The sequence below is a fragment of the Patagioenas fasciata genome, chromosome 16 (assembly GCF_037038585.1).
Source record: "Patagioenas fasciata isolate bPatFas1 chromosome 16, bPatFas1.hap1, whole genome shotgun sequence".
Lineage (NCBI taxonomy): Eukaryota > Metazoa > Chordata > Aves > Columbiformes > Columbidae > Patagioenas > Patagioenas fasciata.
In genome coordinates this window covers 8166724-8190584 of record NC_092535.1, presented here as the reverse complement: position 1 = coordinate 8190584, position 23861 = coordinate 8166724, and the positions used below count along the sequence as shown (strand labels likewise).

Sequence of the window (23861 nt, the reverse complement as noted above, 5' to 3'; positions counted from 1 at the left end):
ACTGCCTCCACAGTCAGGGGGAGGATAATTTACTTTTCATTTCCATTGGAAATTAGGTGAACCAGAATGTGGTAGATTGTTACATCCTAGCTATGTGGTTTCATTGATTTGCTCAAAACCACAAATCAAATGATACCTCGCATCCACAGACCTCTCCATCATCACTTCCAGGAAACCAGCAAAGACAAATATCCTCCTGAGATACTTTTCAGCTTCTTTGGACTTTCTCAACCATTTCCCCAGATGTGCCCTCGAGGGGTGGCTGGATCAGGGGAGAGTCTCTGCAAAGAGAGATCCTCCCCAGCAGAAATGGGAAAGGCTGACAGGCGTTTCACAGCTGGCAGACAAGTGTTCTGTGGGGAAATGGAGTATGAGAGCAGTTTAGAAAGTCCAGGTGAGATTTTACTTGCTCAGCATCATCCACACTTCTCTCCATTTTAATTGTCCTTCTCACATCCCTAAAGAGAAAAGGGATAAAATTGCTCTGAGCATCCAGCTCGCTGCTGGAAGGGGCCATGTTTCTGGAGATGTGATGCTGACAGAGACCGAGAAGTTGGCTCTGCCGTCACCTCATTTATCAGGCGATGGGGGAACAGCTCTGGTGTCTGCCACAAAATCACTGTCGCAACTCAGAGCTAAAATTGTCCCTAAATCTCAGTTGCCCCCCATGTCCCCTCCGAGGGTCTTGCTCCTGCTGACAGGGGATCCTGGTATGTCACGCTTCGTTTGCTTTGTGCAACTTTATTCACTTATTTAGAAAAAAAGGCTGGTTTATGGGAAAACACAAGACGCAAGTTCAAAAATCTTCTGTGATCTCAGTAAAGAAACATTTTCTTATCAAAACTCTTTCAGTGACAATATTATGAATAGTTCTAGTTCTCGGCTTTTTTATCACAAATACTTCCAGTGGAGGTGTTTAACTTGCTACTGTTTCTCCAGGAAGAGCCTCTAGCCTAGTTTTTTATGTTTAGCCACATAAGTGCTCCAAGATCTCTTAAAACATCTACAAACACTCATTAACAGTCTGAACCCCTTCAAATTCGTGTGCTGATGGACCACGGGAACAGTCAGTTGCAGGTGGCTCAGGTGACTGAGTTTTGCTGGGAGGGAAAGTGACCTTTAAGTGCCTGTAACATGTAATATCGCCCATATTTCAAATACATATAAGACAAAAGTCTGAGTTTTAGGAGGGATGGAAAAGCCTTCTTCGTCCAAAGTGGCCTGTGAGTCTGTGTTCCTCCAGAAGTCAACTTGGAGCACAAAAGAATAAACCTTTGCAAAACTTCTTTTACAGGACTCATATAAGCCCTCCGGGGAGTCCCTCTGTGAGGTTACATACTCATCTTCTCCATCACCTTTGCAAGTGAACTGATGTCTGCTTTTAGTGGTAACCCAGGGAAACCACAGCAGCCAAATAATTTGAGGGACTAGTTGGTAAAAGCAAATCACGTCAGCAGGAAGCTCAGCAGAGCCAGGGGAGCAGTTTTCAGTAGAAAATATTTAGGAAGAGTCACAAACCCAAGCGCTCGCTTCTGCTTTTGTGTCGCTTCATTTTGCTCATCCCTTCCCCTGTGTCTCTCCCACACTCCTGTTTGGAAGGAAGAAGAAAACTCATATCACATTGAATTCTCCAGTCTCACACAAAGTCTGATTTTTGTTGATCTGACCAAGAGAGTCTGATAGCTGCATTTTTTTCCCCTCCAGAAATGTGACTTAATTTCCATTTTTCTTCTCATGAGCTTATGAAGCCCTATTTTTTTTGCTCTGTCTTCTGTGTCCTGCAAAACCCTGTATCATTTTAATGCTTCATGTTTTGGCTGAAATCAAAATTCCCTTTGGCAACAGAGGGCTTAGAGAGAGGCTGTGTCATTAGAGAGTCAGAGGGGCTGGGTGTCTTTGCAGGGCAGGTGCCCCACGGCTACTGAGATGGGGCTGAGAAGATCAGTGTCACCACCTTGGGGACCATGCAGGTGTTGTACCCCTGAGGACTGGCTGAGTCAGAGCGAGTGTCACTGTCATGTCTTTACATTCATTGAGTGGTCAGATAGCTCAGCTGAGTCTTCATGGGGACAGGGTCTAGGTACAGGTTTCTGCTGGGGGCTCACCCGCAGTCGACATTCATGTCATTACCATAAGGAAAGGTCATTGTTCTGTACTAGACAAAACATGATTTGGTCCTGAGGACTAATCCCATCCCACAGATGCTGCCAGCCTGGTGTTTGAACGGCTTTTAGAACTGCACTGATTACAGGAGTGACAGCAGCATGGAAGTGGGTTAGTGTTTCATGCTCTCCTGCCAGTGGCAAACATTGTAGGATTGATTGTAGGATTAGATTTTCTTCCTTTTTTTTTTTTTTTTTTCATGAGGCTTTAGCACACAGCCACAGGATTTGTGGTGTCAGGTTTTTTTACTCTAGAGAGCAGCCAGTGCTAAGCCTTTCCATGCCCAGTTTTGTACTTCTGCACCATGCTCGTGTTGCGCATCGCTGCCCGTCACGGTGCTGAGCAGAAACCTTGGGTCTGGTGGGTTCACACTGATGCAAACACATCACTTTTCCTGGAGTGAAGAATCAAACTGAACCACATTTGGTGACGGCAGAGATATGGCCATACCGCTCTGCTTGTGCATCCGAACAACCCTGAATACAGAATTAGTTTAGATCCAGTATCACATAAGCTGTCATTTCCATGGTGAGTCAAAATAAAGCTCAAGACTTTCAGGTCAAAAAAGAACCTGGACATGGTCTAAGTCCTCTCACCCATGACCAGAGCAATCTCTAAAGGTATATAAGGATGCAAAGGTTTCCACAGGTGTTCAGCTGAAGCCACTTCAGTCCCACTGCTATTAGGAGTTTCAGTTCTGTAAAAAATCCCATTAAACACTTATACAAGTCTTCCTGCTCCTGAAGACCTTTGAATGTGCAGTCTTGGGGCCCCAGACCAGCTCCTCTTGCAGCAGGTGGGAAAATTTCCACTGTTTGAGGCGTCAGCTCCAGCAGTGTGTAAAGTCACCTGGAAATGAAGTGTTACTGCACCAATGTGCACAGTGTGCTGGAATCTGGACTCACACAACCCCGCAAGCGGCTTGCCAGAAAAAAACACTGAATACCGAGGGTTTGCAGGAGGGGGATTAGCTTTTCTTTTAAACTATATGAGAGCTTTGATACAAATCAAGACATGGAAAAAATCTTTAAATATAGCCTTTCTTAGAAAGCATGCAATTTTCACACTTTTAACACAGCCATTCATAAAAGTGAAAGTCGATGCTATTCTATACAATTTCCCACACTCTTTGAAGACTTCCCAATATAGTTATGGAATGAATCAAGGCTTTAAAGAAAGCTCAGAGAAGACTTTTTGAGTTCTGCATAATTATGTTAGGCGAGACTAATTTACAGGTAGGGCAAAGGTTTTGAATGAAAGCCAATAAACTCTGAAGCTCAGGTGACAAAGCATTTCCAGAGTTTAAATGTTTCCTTTTGCTGATGTGCAAACATTGTTCAGCAGTAGGAAAGAAGGAAATTCAGCAACTAAACCATAGAAACATGACTGGGGAACTACAGGGCTTGTTTCTTAGTCTGATCCAGTAAATGTGAGCAAATCATTTCACCCCTGTGTGCACCAAAGCAGCCCAGCTGCATCGTGAAGGTTAAATAAAGGAAGCAGGTTCTTTACAAGCACAAATTACTCTGTCGGTGAAACTATGTCATTTTGGACCAGCTGAGAACTTGGTCCCTGCTGCTTAATGATCCTTCTTTGTGTCTTGAAGCGACTTCAAAAGATAACTCTTCTTTATATGCAGGTGGCTGTGAGATGTGTTATCTTTTAGAAACTTAGAAAACTGCTATGTATTTAACAAAGGAGGCCCTTAACAGTTTGCGTTGGATGTCCTCAGTCCACAGAGGAGCTCTATTATTATTAACTAGCATAAATGAGAGATGATGTTGTCACCATGTGGGTTGCGAGAGACAAAACCCAGCTGGCACTTTTGCTAAATGTGTGGAGCTCTGAAGAAGCACAAAGCTGTATAGTGACTTGGTCCATCTAAAGATAACTTTGACAACAACAACACTACCTATCTTCACTAAAAGAGAAGTTGCAACTTTCTCAAAATTATGAACAAAGAAACTTAAGTGCTTCTGATTGCCAATGAACCTGCTCCCCATGTGCTTATGTGTTGTTTTGGTTTTTTTTTCAATGGATCCTCTATAGCACCCTGAGCGTGTGGTTGGATTCCTTCTCCATCTTTCCTTTCATCTCTGGCATTTCTGGATCCCTCCAGAGCAAAGAAACCACACACCTGCACTAGATACTGGGTGTCTCCATCCCAGCACAGAGCACCCGGTTGTAGATGAGGCTTCCCTGGTTTCACAGTTTGCAGAGAAACGTGGGGTTGGCTTGGGGTGCAGGGTTGGTTCTGTATTCTAGAGCACCGAGGTGTAAGACGTGGCTGTCTGGGGAAGAAGTTAGTGGCCTTGCAGCCCTACCACAGGGCACAGTCCATATTGGTTTTAGTAGTTGCTTCCACAGAGATTTGGAGCACACAGTTTAGTACTTTTTAATATTTTGAGATTATAAAACTTGAAAGGGCTTTTAATTTGACCTAGACTCATCTCAGTGATGTTCTGAGCATCGTCCTGAGCTGGGCAGCAGAGAGGACAAGCCCCAGGGGTTTGCATGGCAGGTCACCATCCCACCACAGCAGCCTGCCCACAGACACACAGGCAAACACTGCCCGCGCCTCGATTTCCCTGGGCAGCCGTTTCTTGAGCTCAGTTCCAGCAGGGTTTTTAGACAGCGCTTAAGGCCCTCACAAAGCCTTCCTGCATTAATTTGACACAAAGAGTGACTTCCACTTGATTCAATCACTGCTTAATTTTATCTTCCATTTAATTTTATCAAAACTGTAGTAATCAAATAATTTGTACTAAAAACATTACAACTTCCACTTGTTTATTCTGATCAATTCTAGTCCTTTCAGGCACAAGGTTTATTAGATAATTTGATTATAAGATAACAAAACACTCGTTAAATCTACAAGGAAAGGACAGAACAAAAAAAAAAAAAAAGGAGTAAGTTAAAAAAATCCTAAGGATGGTTCATAAAAAAGAAAAAATACAATAACATGCTGTTATTTAGAAGTTTTAGAAGTCATGCTACGCACAATGAAAGCTAAGAAGGATCCTGCTGTTCATAAGATGAAAAGATCAATGGCCTGTTTCTGTTGAGACATTTACAGCAATGAACTGCACTGAAAAGGGGAAGACAATATAATTGGATGCGAATGAATTTACCCTCTTTGAATGTTGACCCATGTGAATGAACATATGTCAGTGGTTTTTGATTTTTCCCTCTGTGCAATAAGCCTTCAAAATCCAGCAGAGTAAGAGAAGGGAAGAAATCTCCGCTGTGGGCTGTTTCTCTGCTGCTTTGAGAAAAAAAAAACCACAATCTCCTGCACTACTGACCCTTCCCATCCCTTGACCGTGCCACATCTCTCCTCCCCACAGGTTAACACTTTCATCTCCTTCGTGTTCCCCATGGTCGTCATTTCGGTGCTCAACACCATCATCGCCAACCAGCTCATGGTCATGTTCAAGCAGGCAGCCCAGGAGAACCAGGTCTGCACCATTGGCGGGCAGCAGACGATGCTCAGCATGTCCATGGAGCCCAGCCGCGTGCAAGCCTTGAAGCACGGCGTCAGGGTCCTGCGTAAGTACTCAGGTCTTTGGGCATGGAACAGGCTAGAGGTGTCCAAATAAATACGATTTGAAGAGTAGCAGGTTGAAATTGGTAGACACTTTCACCCAAAACGTATCTTAAATGAAAATTAACTCTCTTTGGAAACATGAGGTGTCCCCAGCTGCTTTGACATTTGCCAAAGTTGCCCAATTCTTATCTTAAAGCCCCAGACTTCATTAAATAAATTTCTTTGTTCTCTTGGTGTCTTTCCTTCTCCACCTATTTCTTGCTGAGTCACCAAAAGTTTTCTAGGGAATTTTACTGTCTATTTTCCACTATTTTCTTTTTCTCCCAGAGTCACTTTTCTGAGTCCTAATCTTCCCTTAAAGGATTATAAAAACAAAACAGAATACATAGGGAAAGGAAGTTAAAGAGATATTTGAGTATTGTTTAATTAATTGTGCTCAATGGAGGAGAAGCTGATAAATGAAAATTTCAAATTTAAGGAAAAAAACATATTTCGTGCTCTGTGAAACATAAACAACATGATATCATCAAGTTTTTCTTTTCTATTTCTGGCCGGCTCCAGCCTGAGCTTCCAAACAACCACATGTAGGGTAATCACAAAAAATACTTTTATTTGTTGATATGTGGAGCTAAAGAACAGACCTGCTCACACACGGACGCTCTGAAAAAGCCAAAGTAGCCCATTATTTTAATGACCCAGTCAACAGCAACTTAAGCCTTGCATATCTTGCTTTCTTCCTTTTTCTGCAGAGCTTTGGTTCAGAAAAAGTTTCAATAAAACATCTTACAACCAGGAATTGAGATGTGCTGCAAAATTCTGAATGGCTCAATGAAATAAGCTGAGGAGAAGACCAAAGAATCTGGTAGCTTAAACTGACAGATGATAAAGCAAAAACTCCTCAAAAATAGTACCCCAAAAAAATCTAATAAACTGTGTCAGTGCTGGTTACAAACTGTGAGAGTCCTCATGCACATTAGATGGTGAGTGTTTGTTAGCAGAAAGCTTTCTGACCCCTGATTTCATGGCAAAGCTCCAGGTAGCTGAAGTGCTTTGGCCAAGGCCACTTTTTGAACAAGTGAAGAAATCCCTAGAGAAGACACCAAGAACCCCCATGAGATAGGGATACACCCACACCGCACGCCGTGCCCATGCCATAGCCGAGTCACCATACGCACCCCGGCTTCGGACAGTGTGCTGGGAGATGCCTACTAAGGAAAAGGAGAAAAAAACCCAGAAGACATTAAATTCCTCATATCTTGTTGAGCTGTGGTTATTTACTCTCCCTGCACCCTGGTTAACCATCATCCAGAGCCTTGCTTCAGTGCTGAGCCTGCAAAGACGGGGCCACGCACATCTCTCAGTTCCCCACTATCTGTTTCTGGATGCTTCTCCCTGCTGCCAATAAGTGAGAAGCTGCCTTTTCTCACTTGTACAACAACACCTCACACCTCTCTCTGTACTTTTAGTATTGTATACTCTATCAACATCAAGAGAGGAGACCTAAATTTACACCTGCTGTTTCTTGAGCATTGCTCGGGGGTGGTGGACAAGCATCTCTCACCAGCGGGTCCACGTTTTCTCCAAGATAATGAAAACCAGCCCTCCTTTCTCCAAACAATAAGCATAATCTTCTTCTCCAGGCAAATTTTTGCTTTTGTTATGTGCTACAAAAGCTGAGAAAAGTTAGCAAAAGTGAGGGCTTCAGCCTGAAGCTTGAAATGGTGTAAAAGCAGGTTAAACGTGGCTCCACGACCAGCACAGATATTAAGGTTCATCTCTGCTTTGCCACCCTGGCATCAGGACTGAGCTCCTTCCCCGCTGGGAAGACAATGAGAGAGCATCCGCTTTCTCCCTTTCTGGGCTGGGGAAGATCAAATAAATAAGAAATCCACCATCAATTTGCCTGTGATTCACCACAGCATGTACAAAGGCTTTTTTTCATCTGGCAGGTGTGAGCAAAATCCTACTTCACTTCATTTTTCAGATGCACTCGATTACTGGAGCTGCTTGATTCACATTTACTTTTGTCACCTGCTCCCTGCAACTTTTGTTTTTTTAATAAACCAGGCTTCTGAGATGTCTGAAAAGTAGCAAAAAATAAACAAGCATGCACATGGTTTATCCTGGGATCCATAGCAGCCAAAACCATGTACAAAACCCAGGCCAGTTTATGGAAGAGGATGAGAAAAGAAAAATGACACTTATTCTCCACAAATCAAACTGTTGGCAAAAATTCAAAGCTTCGTGGGTATTAAAGTATTTTCCATTTCCAAAAGTGAACTTCAGCCTGAGGTACAGAGAGCTTGTTTTTGTTTTAAGGGTGAAGATTTTCAGAACTTGTAAAACTAGTGCTCAGAAAAGAAATTTGTGCAGTTTGTGGTGTGCAGAGCTGTTGAATGAGATCAGAGCAGCAAACACATTTCTTCCTTTCTCCAGATCTACTGAGATTATGTATTTATTTACATTAAATAGGAGCTAAAAGTGGTCAGGCTAATAGCTTCATTCAAAACAACCACAACATCATTTTCCTCCCCTTTGGTAGCATATATGTGCTTTCTTGGCTCTGCCTGACTTTGGTCATGTACAAATTAATTAAGGAGATCAGGACCAAGGAATGAGGCAGCCCTGCTGCCTGGGAGCCAGCTTATTATTTCATTAAGCATCTGATTTCTGATTGTAATTCCCTCTCTGGTCTCAGCATTCATCAGGTGAGAGGATCCAAATTCAGAGAGTTGGACATGCTGGCAGCTTCTCAGCTGTTTTGTGAGGATAATGGGGCAATGTCTGCACCAGTGCTGCCGCTAAAAATACCTCCCACTGAGATATTTCATACCTTCCTTCACCCACCCAATATTCCTGCAATTTCTCCAGTTACAAACGCCCTCAATTTTTTGTTATTATTCCTTGGCTATATTGTAGTGCTGGGAAACTGAGTCTTTTGGGCACTGTGTGATGCTTCATGAAGGGTGAATATTCTCTGACTGTACAGCTTGATATGCCAATCACTTGATAACATCCCAAATAAATCTTAAATACACGGGTGCACAAATGCACCCTTGAGAACAAGGAGCCTTCAGCAGGTAAAACCTCATGTACGCTGCCCAGACCATTGCGTATCCAGACACAGAGAAAGAGAAGGAAAGATTTCTAGAATGGCACAGCTGATAACAGTGTTGAGACAAATTAATGGGCATCAAGGGGAGGCTTTGAGCGTCTGTGGGTGGACATCGGTTAAGCCTATTAAAGTGTGATCAGTTCCAGGTAGCATTTGCTCCCTTACAGAAGCTGCTTAGTGAACACAATTATAAAGCACTTAGGGAGGTTTAACTAATTAAAAATCTATCCTTCAGTCTCCCACAGCTGGCTGGGTGATGCCTCTGTGAGTTGATTTTTAGGAGATGAAGTCAAACCACATTTTTTTACTGAACATCTAAGAATTTTAGAATTATTATTTCAGAGTCTCTACATTTCTTCAAGTAATACTAAAAAATTGCCAAGTATTAATGAAGAATCCATGCAGCCCACATTTCATCAACTTGTGTATGAATAATCTCTTTTCTGAACAAATGTTTTGAAGAGTTCGTTTATTTCTTTTCACTGATGTTCCAAGTCTGAGCAATCCATTAGAGGAGGAGAATATTGCTATGAGATTTAATGTAACTATCCCACAAACAAGAATAACAAATAATGGCAAATACTTTGCAGCCACAATACACAGAGGAGCACCAGTCTGAAAATCTGCACCTTAGGCAGTTGTATTTTGTAATTCCTGTATTCTAAGGAAATCAGATTTGTCTGATCGTTAATAAAAAGTCTGAGCAACTGCAAGTGGAGTTCGGCAAAACCCCTGTGATATTAAGCATGAGTGGAAGCTGAGTTTAACAGCTGAAGTGACACATTGAAATTCAGAAGGATAAATTAGTTCTATAATGGTTGTATATATTTCCCAGAGATGTTTGTATGTGTAGCTTTACTTTCCAGCCTGCCAAGCAGCAGGAAGAGAGTAGTGTGGAGTCACTTTATAAACCACGGCCGTGCCTCTTGGGAGACAGACACTCTTTTTTTCCTCTCCCAAGATGTGTCCCTTGGGCTGGCAAGACATTTCTGCTGGGATTCAGGATCTACTGCCTGCATCTCTGAAGACAACTTTAGAGCCCGACCAGCAGATTTTCCAGGTGTTAAATCCTGTCCATATGAGTGTTTAAAACGTTAACTGATGTGTTTTTAAACACAAAGTCCGGCCAGGGCCTTAGTCAGTGCAGAAGCATGAAGTAAATACAGCCCCAAGGTCCCTCTGGTGAGCAGAAACTGTTTGGGGAAGAATAAAGGACACATGAAACTCGAAACTGGAGAATAAAGAAGAAAGGAGCTGCAGAGAATGCCAGTTCAGGTTAGACATGATCTTACCAAATAGAAAGAGCCTTGAACCTGGTGAGGAAAAGACGGGAACCCTTTTCCATCCTTCAAATGGGAATTTTATTTTCCTTCTTCCTCCTTCTCCTCCAAACACCCAGACATCCCTGGGTGGAATGGCACAAATGAAGCTTAAATGGAATGAAGCCATTTCTTTCTTTTCCCCAGAATTATCTTAGAAGGAAACCGAGCAGGACTCCCTGGTTTGCACTGTCATCAGGGACATGCTGTTTGGACCCTGTTCTTGGGACAGCTCTTAACCTTCATTTTCTGCCTTGCTCCTGTGGATGAAATGAGTGCCAGTGTATGATTTAATCACCAGCATGAGCAGGGGCAGGAATTCACATCCATTTTCAAATCTGCCAGCTGAAGCCACTGAAAATCAGGATTGGAGAATATAGGCTAGAGTACAATACGTCGGGTTTGCATGCCAAAAGGTTTTCTGTCTCGCTTCCATTAACAAAGAAGTATTTAGGGGAACATGGCTCCTTTCATGCAAGATAGTATCTTCTACCCCTTAATCCAAAAAAGAAACGATCCTTCTGCAGTAGGAAAAAAAGAAGGAAAATGGTACAGAAAAATAGAACGCGGAGCTCTGGCTGCTGAGAATGGAAATTAAGGAGTCAAATCTAATGTTTACACTGCTCAGTAACGTGCAAGAGCACAGGGGGATTGCATCCAGTAAACGCTGAGCGTTTTCAGTGGTGCCTGAAGGAGCTGAGGGCTCCCCAAGACCTTTGCTATTCTTAGTTTCTCCCTCTTTGCTCTCCTGAGTACTACTGGTGCATACTGGTGGGCCCCGATCTCTGCTGGTTGATATCGACTTTTATGGAAATCCTTTCTTCTGCAGCCTTGTGACCCAAATACCAGCATAAGCAGTTTTAATTTTACTAGGCTCATCCCCATCCTTGCAGCTGCCACAATCCCTCGTTTGGGGGCCTGATAGTATAAATATTGCCCACAACCCGTCAGGTAGTGCATCATGTTAGAATAAACAGCTCCTCGGGGTTGAACTAGGCAGTGCCAGCTCCATCTACACTTGGCCCAGCTTTTACCATCTCTCATATCAAATGGTACAGTGACACCCGCTTCCCTTTGTGAGAGACTCTCTTTGACTAAATAAGCACATAAAACCCAAGAGCTTTGAATACACGAGGACTTTTTCTCCAGAAATCAGCATTAATGCAAACCCTGACATGAGCCCCATAACACTGTCCTATACGTTACTAGTACCAGCTGGAGTGTGTATTTCTTGGGCAGAGCTGGAGACACAACCACCGATGAGATGAAATGCAGAAAAAGCTGCGAGATGTTATTCAGATGGGTCAGTACTGACCCAAGCAGCTCCTGCCTTTGCTTAGAAATTACAACATGATGCTCCCCAGCTGTATGTATTTCTGCTCCCTTTGAAATGCAGTGAAAAACAAATAAATTGGTCAAAATCATCTGAATGAAGCTATCAAGGAAGGTTGGATCTGAGCTTCTCCGCAGGCACCAGTGGAGGTGGCTGGAAGAGGGAGCAGCATCTCTTTTCTTGCTCTCCTGGAGAGAAAGGAGGAGTGGACAGAGGGACACCCTCGCCTGGGGCCATCCCGGAGGGGACGGGAGAGGCAGAGCCAGGAGGAAGACAACAGCCAAGTGCTTTGCACTGCAGCAGCTCCCTGGGTCCCAAGTGAGTTGGCAGCAGCAGCACATTCCCCATCACCACCCCTGCCCTGAGTCACACCAAGCCTCAAGTGGCCCCAAAAGAGGGATGGAGGGCTGAAAATCACTCCCAAATGTGTCTCCCATGCTCAGTTAAACCAGCCACCATACACTCACTGTGGTCTTTTTGCACATTATATATTGCTCCATGCTCATGTTAACCCAACGTGAGCTTTTTGAGATGCTGGCCCTGGAGAAGGACTGTCTCCCAGCTTCAGCCACAGGATACACACAAGGTAAAATCAAATACTCAGTTCAGTCTAATATAATTTAACTTCCAGTATTGCTTCCACATCCAGTTTAGCCTGAAAATCAAAATTGGCACAGTTTAAATCTTCTTTTGCACAATGAAAAAGATGTCACTCAAAATTTATGTTTCCCTCTGCAGCACTTCCTGCGAGAGAACAAACAAGGGCTTGTTCTCCGCCGTTCCTCCTGTGTCTCTCCCTTTCTTCCTTGGGCTGCAGTTCAAATGGGCAGAGAATAGCGGCATTATAAGACAAAATAGAAAGCCATAGGATGCAATAATTCAGGTTTTAATGTGTGTTTACATTGGGAGTTTGATTTAGGGAGATGCAGCTCAGCGGAAGGATCATTTTCCAGTCGGCTTGCTCAGGTTCCTTCTCTGCTCCCCAGCCCTGGGCTGATCCATGGGTTTAGCACCTCGTTTTCTCAAACGTGGGAAATATCAGAAGTTCATGGAGCAGCCCTGCTCCTAGTAAGACCACACTGAATTAATTAGAAGGGGGGGCTGTATCTGGTTTATTTTTAGTTCAAAAAATAGAGGCAGGAAATCTCCAGTCTCACAAACACTATCCTGGACAGTCACCCCCAACACACATTGGATCTAATCTTTCCCCTGCTGTGCTCAGCTCCACCAGGCTGACCTGCTCCGTTTTGCACCAACAAAGAAACCCCTCTGTTAAGCCTTAAGATGGTGGAGAACAGGTCTTAAGAGCCAATAACAATAACAAAAATAATTTTGGCAGCCACTTTGCCCGTCACATGTTTTACAACTCACCTGTTTTGATAAGCGTGAGCTCAGAGAGACGGAATACAGCAGCAAAAGCCACCAGGTATCTGGAAGAAAAGGGCATTTTTACCCTGTGTTAGATGAAAGTTAATACATCTCCGCATTTCAAATCCGTCTCTGGGGAGGGGACCCAAGAGGGCAGGATTGCCACCCTAAATCTGCTTCATCCCTTGTATGATAAAACTGAAACATAGGGATTAAGGGGAACAAATACAGGTCAGGGTCTCCTAATCTGCATGGCAGGGGCTGGCAGCACAGAAACGCTCAGCGTGTTATCCAGCTGGGATTTCAAAGTCAGACCATAAGTGTCTCCAATGCACTTAACTATGTGTTTAATAGAGTTTTAATTGCAGAGTGATTGCATGTGATATTATAGAATTACCAGAGATTACCTAATTGACTATTGGTTTGCTGAGGTTAAACAGATATCTCTCTCAATACGTGTTTTTGCTGCTATAGATCCCTGCCTCTGTATTATTTGGCACAGCATTTTCTGAGCAACAGAAGCAGAGATCTTCCACCAGGAGAAAACCACTTTCATTTAACGTGTTGGTAAATTTAACAGGCAGATGTGTGAGACACTTAAAATTGGCTGTAGAAAGAATCCGGATCCTGCTGTTCTTAAAAAGCTGCATTCAGGGGTAAGCAGCTGGAAAGTGCCAGTGTTTGGGGTTTCTGCAAAAATTATGATGTGCACAAATGAACTTGTGTTGGAAACCATTTGGAAAGCTGCTTTCACAGCCTGAAAATCCAGCTAATCCTGCACAGGCACTGGGAAAGCAGATGGACAGGAGCTGTGATGTTGGCTCCTTCCCGTTGGCCCAAGGCTGATGGATGGAGAGGGAGAGGCTGGAGAGAATCGCTTCTCCTGTAGCCCCTGGAGGCATCTCCTGGGGGATCACGGGTGGAGTGCTCCATGCAGGGCAAACCAAAGGTCCATCCAACAGAGAAATTAATTTCTAGAGGTGGCCAAATGCAAGTGCCCAGAAATGTGAAAGAGCAAGGCTGACATCCAGCACTGCCCCGAGATCCCCAGTGGATTTCCACACTTCTCCTGCGCCACATGTCATTTCTGGGCTGTCCCCATCAAAGTCCCAACAAAGCTCCTTAGGGCAGGATCTGACACAGGTCAAATTCATTCCCTTGATGGCATCTGAAGAACCACATGCCGTCTAGTGATGAATTACATCTGTGATCACAATAACCACATAGCAGCCAAAGATATTCAGATTGAAATAATGAATTCACTTGGACAAGAAAGTAAAAACAGACCCTCTAGCTTTTTTTCCAAAACTTGTCCCTCCAGCTGCCTAAAACTTTATCAAATAAATTATTTTTGCAGCATTCCTGGAAGATGTTCTCATACATCATGCAGTCTGATGCTAAAAGAATATAACCATTTCCATTGTTAGTTATGTGTTTAAGAGCAGAGATAGCATATGGAGTGGAAGTAAAGCTGGACACCAGGAATTATGTAATTTCTGTACAAATTAGGCAGTGACTCCACTGGTGATGACACCCACAAAAATAGGGCACAGACACTTCCCTCCCCACTTTGTCACTGAAGCCTCCCCTGTGCCTCTTGGCTGAGAAACGGTGATGGGGAGATGCAACCACAGCCAGACTTGCTCCTCCCGGACTGTGTTTTTCAAGGAAAAACACATCTTCTCCAGATCTCCTCTATGAGCTATGGCATAGTCCCTGCGGGATGGCAGCATCTGGGTTTGGGACATATCCACATAAATATTTTCAATCCCAAAGCAGAAGGAAAAGCAGCTTTTGCCTCCACATGCCAAATCCGCATTGCGCTGGTGGTGCGTAGCTCTGTAAAAGAGCTTTGCTGCTCCGTAGCCCTTTACAGGTCACATAAAGGACAAGAGTGATGCGGCCCTTATTCTCTGTAGAGCAAATTTGGGATAAAAAATTAACATAATTATTTTATTTAGCCTTGATTTTCTTCTTGTCTTTTATTGTGTTATGTTTTAACTGAGATTTCTTTATTTCCTGCTAGGATTCTGCCAGAATCCTGTCATTTCATACAGAGGTAGAAATGCATATTACAAAAGGAAACAAATCTTTCTCTTGATTGCCTGTTATATCTAGTCCTTAATCTAAATTGACAAACATGCTCTACCGGCAGCACTTTAATCCTTCAGAGTTGTTGCATTTTATTTTCCTTTGTTTGATATCCCTCGGCAGGAATCTGGAAAGGAAAAAAATGTGTTGCCTTTCTCTGCTTACCCTTGTATTAATCACTTTTATTATGGTAATATCCAGACCCAAATGTCTTGTAATCACTGTCTCAGGTATTGCACAAACGCAGAACAAAAGGATGAGTCTTGATTCCAGAAAACAGCTCCCAAGGCTGTTTAATGATCCCCAGCACTGCAGGGACTGTGGCCAGTGGCTCCTTGTAACAAAGTAATGGGATTATAGTGTCCCTGGCTCCTTGTCTACCTGGATGAAAAACACACACTAACCGTCTCTTCAAGTACTTTGGACAAAATACCCGATGTCACAAGGGCATGAAACACAAGGATGGATGCAAATACAATTTTATTTTTGCCAGTGTCTGAACTAGGCATCAGCAGTCTTTTATCTGTATCATACCTTCTTTTGTTCATAATGTCACTGCCCCTGTACTTACAGCTATTTTCTAATATTTCTGTTATGCTTGTTTTTGCAGACATCTGCACAATAGTTGTCCCTCAGGGTTATTAATCCTTTGCACAATGGCAACAGAAGAACAAAGTGGGACTTTATGAAAACAGTTTACAGCGATAAACACCACACAGACACGTTCCTTTTTCACCCCCGGTGAAGAATTGCTCACGAAAAGTAATGGGCTTTTTTCATACCTTGCAGGTGCTGTGGTGATTGCCTTCGTGGTCTGCTGGCTCCCGTATCACATACGGCGTCTCATGTTTTGCTATGTCCCCTCCAGTCACTGGACAGAGTGAGTCACAATGTGGGGGATGAGCTCCCCCTCTGCTGGGAGGGGTAGTGGGGTCAAGCTGGGGCTGCCAGGAGCAGAATTGGGGATGGAGATGGGGATCTGGGAGCAAAGGCATTCTCCATGTGAGGGGTTAAAGCCTCGACCTCCTAATTATTGTTTTGTTTTTCCTTTTTGTATTCCTTACCATTATTGTCAGCCAAATTATGAGTCCCAGTTTTACTATTAAATCCCCCAGATGTGGGTGAATGAAGTGTTGGCTTGAACCAAAATGCATCTGCATCCGCTTCTTTCTTCTGTGGCTGCGACCACAGACCTGCCCCTGTTAACAACAGTGATGTATATTCACCTGTGACGGTCCTTGATGAAATGACATTTGGACAGGGGGGTTTTCTACATCTGGAGTGGATCGCTGTCTCCATGGTGTAGATATCGATCACTGGCTCTAAGATGGAGAAGCTCCTGTCAACACACAATTTAGCTTCACGCTGCCGCATTTCCTTAGTGACAGGAGGGATTACACAAGTGGGGAGATAACTGTGCTGCTTACCCAGGCTGGGGCAGCTTATTTACTGGGTTTTGCAGGGATTGGATCAAAATTAAATTCTAGTAGTTGCCACTGATTAGAAAATGTCCAGATTCTGAGAGAATTTAGGGACAATTGCACACCTACATTAAACGCACTTGCACAATTCACAGATGTGCAAGGATACATGGACAGCTCTGTTTCTCAGCAAAGCAGCCATGGAACTGATGATTCATTTTAGATATGCAATTAAATGCTAATGCTGTCTGGGGATATATGCCCAGGTAGCCTGAGACTCCATGAGACGCGCTCAGAGAAAAATGTGTCTTTTGTCCCATGGTGTTATTTCCCTCATCTCTCAGGCCCCAAGTTTCCTACAATGAACAGGAAAAGAAAAATAATCTAAAACACCAAAAAGCAGAACAACTATGAGGCACTAAAATTTCTTAAACTCCAAGAGCAAAGAATAGTAATTTAGCAGTCTACTGGATGGAATTGTACATCCATCCATAGTAAAAAAACAAACCCTATCTTCAATCAGGAGAACAGAACTCTAGGCACAAACTGTTGTTTCTTGTTTGCTTTCCTATACGAAAAGCACTTAAAGCAGCAATCAATTATGTAGTCACTACATTTGCTTTGAGCAAGAGGGGTAGAGAAGTCTCTCTGCAGTTAGTGTGAATTTATGCATTGTGCTTGCATTAACTTTTTTTTTTCCTTCTTTCAAAAGCCATGAGCGATTTTAGGAAAACATTGAATTTACAGGCATATTATGAATGGTGAACCATCAGTACAGCAGCTTATCAAGAGCTTGCAACAGCTTGACGTGTTCATTTATGAATGCATGTGCTTACCCTCAAATAGGAGAAATTTTTGCTGTATTAATTCTTGACAAATACATAGAGAAACCCTGCTTGTAAGAGCTGGAAGGGCCACTCAGTGCTTGGCAGCACGGAGGGGGTGTGGAGGTCTCCGTGATGTACTCCAGCACACACCTATTTATCTTTTGTTAGACAGTACTCAGACTAACAAAAAGGTCTTTCCATGGAGATAAATGATCCTGTGGAACGTCTTCCTGAAAATGAGACTCACATTGTTCATAAACACTTTGCCAGCTCAGAGCTGTTGATTTCAGTTGTCCCAAGGAGAGAGATTTCCAAAAGAAGAGAAAATTAAAAAAAAAAAAAATACTCTAAGCATTTTCGACAAATTCTATTTGAAAACATTCTATTTGATGGTCAGGATATGTTTCAAACACGTGCTATCATCAGCTTGCCCCCAGAATAGAGACTGCTCTCCCAAATTACAGACAAATCCCAACTCAGGGACCGCTGAATGAGCTGGTGAAGCTCTCGCTGCCAAGGGGAGGGTAATCGCATCTGTTACTGGATCTCGGCTCTTCTGCAGGCTCTGTAGACCAGAACTGCAGCCAGAAAAGTCAAGCTAATGTATATGCATGACACAGAAACAAATTTCCATCTGGCTTCTCAGTTTCCAGAATGCCATTTTCAAAGACAAAATGAAAGCATGAGGTAAATGTGATGGCATAAGGTCATAAATAAGTTTCTGCTAGTGATTGGGGTAAGACCTTTGTAGAGGCATTTGACTGACATTTGTCCAGCTCCAACTGAAAACACAGATGTTTTCTTGGTGGCTCATGCACCATTGCTAAGACCATATTCCCAACCAAGAAAGGCTAGCTCATCTTTTCCTCGCCCTTGTGACTTTGAATTATTTCAGTTCTCCACACACTACTTAGATTTTTATCTTTCATCTGTCCTTGCAGCTTCCTTTTCAACTTCTACCACTACTTCTACATGCTGACAAATGTCCTTTTCTACGTCAGTTCAGCAATCAACCCCATCCTCTACAACCTGGTGTCTGCAAACTTCCGACAGATCTTCCTCTCTACACTCACACTGCTGTGCCTGCCCTGGAGGAAGAAGAAGAAACGATTGGCCTTCACCAGGAAATCCAACAGTATCTCCAGCAACCACACGTTTTCCAGCCAGGTCACAAGGGAAACTACATACTGAAGCCAAAGGAGGAAGGGAAATGCATTTCATCGTGGAGTCAAAACTTGAGAGAGGCCTCTGTGACTTTCATGCATGGTCTCCAAATTCACATAACACGAGTGCATTTAGCAAAGTCATTTTTGTTGGAAAAATAGGCTTTGTGCTGCCAGTAACTTTGAGGTTATTTTAAAGCATTGGCCTTGCCTCTTGTGAGTAATGTCTACACATTTTGTAACTTCAGTCTGGCATAAATCCAGGTGCAGTGTTAACTGGGAAGCCAAAATATGCTAAACTTAGGCAAAATCATACTGCATTTCATCCTTTTCTCAGTGCAGAGATGCCATGTTCACATCCAAGGGTTTGTGATGATGTCTCTTGGCGGCACCGAGCAGAGAGTCTGATGAGGAGAAAGCAGGTTTGATCAGAAGGGATGTTTTTGGAGAATGGACATGCTCATCTATGGGATGTTCAATGAACAAGGAGTGAAAACTCAGGGAGCCAGGTGGTTATTTTAGAAATATAACTAAATTATGATTAATATGACCTAGGTGCTCAAGAGAGCCACTCTGGCTCCTTGAAATTAAATACCAACAGATGATGCCTTACCTAGATTGGGGTGGGTATGGCCTGGAGAAATGGGGAGTCATCTCTTACTTTAGGGCGTATATAGTGCCTGGCATGGTGAACTCCCTCTCTCACTGGTATTGGTACTTCAACACCAATAAATAACGAAGTCTCTGGCAAAGAATGCAGAAACTGTGCCTAGCTGGAGTGCTGAAAATGAGCAGAAATGGAAAATCTTACTGTTGCCATACTGTCAAATCCTATTTTTCAGCATGGAGAACAGTTAGCTGACCTGCATTAAGAGTTGAGAAAACTCCAGGCTCATGAGGGTTCCAGGCTGCTCAGATAAGAGCAACCTGCCCCAATTCTGTGGGACCTTCCAATCTTTCCCATTCTTATTCCAGTTTTACTTGTTTCTTCAACATTTTCACAAGGCTGATGTCTCACATGTTACAGCAGTTGTAGGCAGCAGGGCCTCCTGTTCTACCTTTTGTTTCTTTTTTCTACTGGACCTGTTGGCACCTTGTTCTGCACACACAAATCTTCAGATAGTGCAAATGAAGAACACAAGAAGTTCTGATCTGGGAGTCTTAGCTCTAAAACAACTTTCTTTTAGCAAGCCAGAAGAAAAAAAAAAAAAAAACAAAACAACAATAGATCTGAAAATTCTCTTTGAAATTTCTCAGCCGGTCAAGATAAATAGCATGAGCTTTTCTCCCATACAGTTTCCCATCTAACAGCCCGGTATGTGATGCAGCAAATTGCTCCAGAGCCTTTAGCACCAGAGGTCACAGGCTCCTGGGACAAGCTGAAGGGCTGTCCCCACTGTCACATAACCAGATGGTGACTTGCATGAACCTGGAACCAGCAAATGATCCTGCACAACCTCCGCTGTGATTTTGCTGGTGGTGACCTTATGACCCCTCTCACACCACACTTCACTAGGAGAGCAGGACTTGCCTCTTTATGATGAGAATCTAAAAGAGCCACTTGGCTCATTTCAGCTTTCTGGGCTTTCCCCATAACCTGTCACTTTTCAGCTAATGAGGACCCTCGGTATGTGACAGAAGTCTCAATGCTGGAGATGTGGATCTGGCCCCAGTGAACCATCACATAATGATGGAGACCAGTTACTGATCCACTGGGTACCAGTGACTTCTGCTACAGACCTGGTTACCATCAGCCATTACCTCCAACCACACCTACCAAGGATGGGAGATTATTTCAATGCCTAGCACAGAACCACTCCAAAAGAAAGGGCTCAAAAATATAAATCAATGGGGCTTTAGTTTCTTCTGGTTCAGCCAAACTGCAAGCTCGGTCCTGTCATGCCTTCTTTTAATTTCTTGCCCTGGTTGTACCAAACAGAGGGTAGAGATTATATTTGACAAAGCACTTTCATTGCTCATGCACAGTTGACTCCTTTTTGGCAGGAAAAACAGGTAATGGAAAAAAACAGAAGAGAGAGAGAGAGAGAGCGGTCTCTTTAGAAGGAAATCTGTGAGAAACCAGCAAATGTTACTTGTGTGAGTGTCTTGGAAGTGGCTTGGGCAGGTTGGAAGAAGAAGCTCTAGAAGACCTGTACATACTGCCCTGTGGGAAAGTCCAGGTATGATGAGCAGAGGAAGAGGAGTATTAATATCACACACTTAACATTGGCCTTCCAGGCAAGATACTTCCAGTGTTTCTGGAGTGGACTCAAATTTTTTAACTTCACTTCTAAATAAAGCCAACAGCTGGGAGGTGGTTTCTGAAACCTCCCACAGAAGCTGTAACTCTGTGTTGCTTTGACTTTCATTAGGATTTAACATCCTGCATGTCCAGTTGCTTTTGAAATGTTAAACATTATTAATATACTTGTTCAAACCAACCTGTTGAAATGTGCTTGATTATCTTAGAAAACACTGTACAAATAATTGTTTCACATAAAATGCTTGGCTTAGATTTTCATTACTGACATACGCTGGCAACTTACAGAATATTTGATCACAGCTCAGAGAAACTGGTAGGTTTATTTTTGGTTTGACATGAAAATGGGAACAAGCTGGAGTGAAAACAAACTTATCATAAACTCTTTCTGCAACGTTTGTTGGGCCACTCGAGTCCTGAAGAGCTGATTGTGTGGGGGGATTTATCCAAGTGGTTTGCTGGTGTCCACAGCTCTGTTCCTGCAGTTTAACATGGGAGCAGACCTGAGTCTATGGCCTTAATCTGAGACTGCAGCTCAAAGCTACCTCTTCCACTGTCCAAATCTGACTACCTTGAGCTGAGAAGTGTAGGTTACAGTTGGCTTCATCCTCTCTCCACTCCTCACCTAGTTTTGTGATATTCAACATAGAGATTTAGTTCCCTTGAGCTTGAAGAAGTGAGGATAACTCACTGCAACAGCTCACGATTTTATAAAAGTGTGATACCATAGAGAAGAAAAAGGTACAAACTCCCCAGCACATAACAGAAAAATGGTTCTTTGCATGCCTTTTAACAACGGTTGAACTACTAACCCAACAAGGTTTAGCTTTAAACCTAATCGAGCATAAGTAGCTGTTGCCAGCAGGTGAAACTCATCCTCCCAATGCTTTGTATTCCTGTCTTGTTGGAATTCACTGCTGGGGCAGGGAGGCAAGTGTTGGTGTGGCACGCTCTTAATCTATGCAAATTTCCTATAAGTGTTTTGAACTATTTGTTTCGACTAAGAAAAAAAAATCTGTTGAACCCACAGATGTGAAGTGTTGCCAGATGGATTCTGAGAAATTCCCATCTGAAGGGAGTTGATCAAGCAACCTCTTTAAATGTTATTTTGAGGTTTTGTTTCTCTTCACAGTGTTCTTGTCAGGGCCACCCATTTGGCAGCATGTGAAATCAGATTTCAAAGTCCTAATGCTATTCGGAAATTTCCCCCAGACAGAACTTTCTCACCAAAGCCCAGTACACATCAGTGTTCGAATGCTCTACTGAGCTTGTCTTTTTTATTTTGTAAAGTGCATGAGCCCTCGCTTCAGTGACTGCGCCTGTAAAAGAGAAAACTAAATGGAAAAGTCAGTGAGGCGGGTTAACCAAACACATGCTGTAGTGGTAGCAGGACCTTCGCATTTATAGCATCAAACATTCAGCGAAATGCAGACCCAGGGTGCGCTGTTGCTGCAAACAGCTCATTTTGTAGTTTGAACCCATGTTCTGTGTGTCTGTCATCATGACCTGCCCTGGGGAGGGACAGACATCCAGATGGCATGAGAGCGCTGGAGCTTCCCCATGCAATGCCTTGAGTGTCAGTCTGGTACCTTCCTGGTTGTGGTGTTTGGTAGCTGTTTAAACAAAGCTGTGTCTGCTAGAATGTCTGTTTCTTAACATTCCAGCTCAACAAGATCTTCTATTCTCAGTCCGGATGCATTTAGTAGGAAAACAGAAATTGCTACTCAAAAATTTCATGATGCTGTGTCCTGGCTTTGTGATCAAGAGTCCTTCCCTAGCCGCGCCACCTGGTAGTCCTGCATATATTGTATTTATGGCAAATAATTTTTCAAGTGCACCTTCTTTTTTAATTTTTTTTTCTGAAATACAAAATATTGATGTGCTTTATTTTCTGTGGCCTGTTGCTCAATGGGAAAACAAACCTGAATGTTAAAAGTGCGTTGTCTCCTTTGTAATATTTTCTGTGACAAAGGGAAGGAAGAGGGTGTAAAATCCTTTTGTGTAGCAATGGGAAACACTCTTTCGATGTAACATGCTATTATTGATACTGTATTTACTGAACAAACTGTAATGAAATGGTTGCTTCCTGATATAGCCTTTGTACTATATGGTATTTTATTTTATTTTGTCATTTATTTATCCTAAGAAATAAATATCGGAATTTAATTCTTGGACTGGTTATGCTTCAAAAGGCAGCTGCGCCTTTATCATACAACCTGCTTCCAGGGTATCTGGCTGTGGTCTAAACTGGTGCATTCTCCCTGTAGCTCCCAGTTCTGTTACGAAACAGCTCAGCTGAGCACCAGGAAAATCCACAAAATATTCATAGTTTTTAGCCATTCAAGCCAATTGTTTTGATTTCTGGCAGAGGTAAAGTTTGCTTGGAAAGCAGCAACAAAATAACATTTAAATATTTGGAATCATTCATGCCTGGAAAATTCATCTTCTAAAACCCAGTTGAAATGCATTGCTCTCTGAAAGCATTTTGGTGCTGCTTCCAGATGAGAAGGGCAGGAGCCTCTATTGTCCCTACACCATCAATTATTAAAGAATCAAATAGTTCATTTTATGAATACTTTTATTTGGTATTCAGCCCCGCTCTGTTAAAAGGTGTGTTTTCAGTCCACTGCCTAAGGAGCCACAGTTCGTATCTTCAGCAGTGAAAACCCACAACACGTGGCAATGTCCTTGTTTTCTGGCTGCAGGAGATTTTTGTGCAGGGCAGGATGCTCCCAGCAGAGCCTCCGTTTCTTGTGCAGAAAAACAGACCATGTTAAAACTGCAGTGAAAAATGTTGCCCTCTGCTCGTGACTTCTCTAGCTTAGGGCTGACTCCTTGGAAAAGCAAAATTCCTGCGAACCAGAGCTTCTCCATCCTTCCATGCAACCCTCTCACCCAATGTCATGTAATTGGGCATCACATCACACCCCACCAATTCAAAGGAAAAAGGCTATAAAGGGTCAATGAATTCCTTCATTCTTTTAGAAAGGCACAAGGACTATGCCTCGAGCAATGAGGAATGCTTTCAATTTGGCCCGTGTTTCTCATTTCGATTATAGAAGTAATTTCCATAGTTCACAAAAGGGAAATTTCAGGTGCCTTTTGAAACAAGTGTTACATTTAAGTAAATGGCATCATAAAACTTAATAAACATCCACTCAGAAGTTAATTTATTTAAAATGTCTTTAAATCCTCCTCTGCCTTATTGAATTTGTTTGAACCGTAGATGAGGTTGGAGTACATTCATGAGGGTA

At 42.9% G+C, this 23861-nt stretch overlaps 1 protein-coding gene across 1 annotated transcript in view; it reads left to right on the top strand.

Moving 5' to 3' along the window:
* The window catches only part of NTSR1 (neurotensin receptor 1), a 53750-nt gene extending 30979 nt beyond the window's left edge, over positions 1-22771 (top strand). Inside the window, exons 2-4 of the mRNA XM_065849472.2 lie at positions 5511-5712; positions 15726-15816; positions 18126-22771. Of these exons, the coding sequence (XP_065705544.1) occupies positions 5511-5712; positions 15726-15816; positions 18126-18375 (543 nt within the window). The 3' untranslated portion in view covers positions 18376-22771. The remainder of the gene's footprint in view (positions 1-5510; positions 5713-15725; positions 15817-18125) is intronic.
* Positions 22772-23861: the final 1090 nt, after the last annotated feature.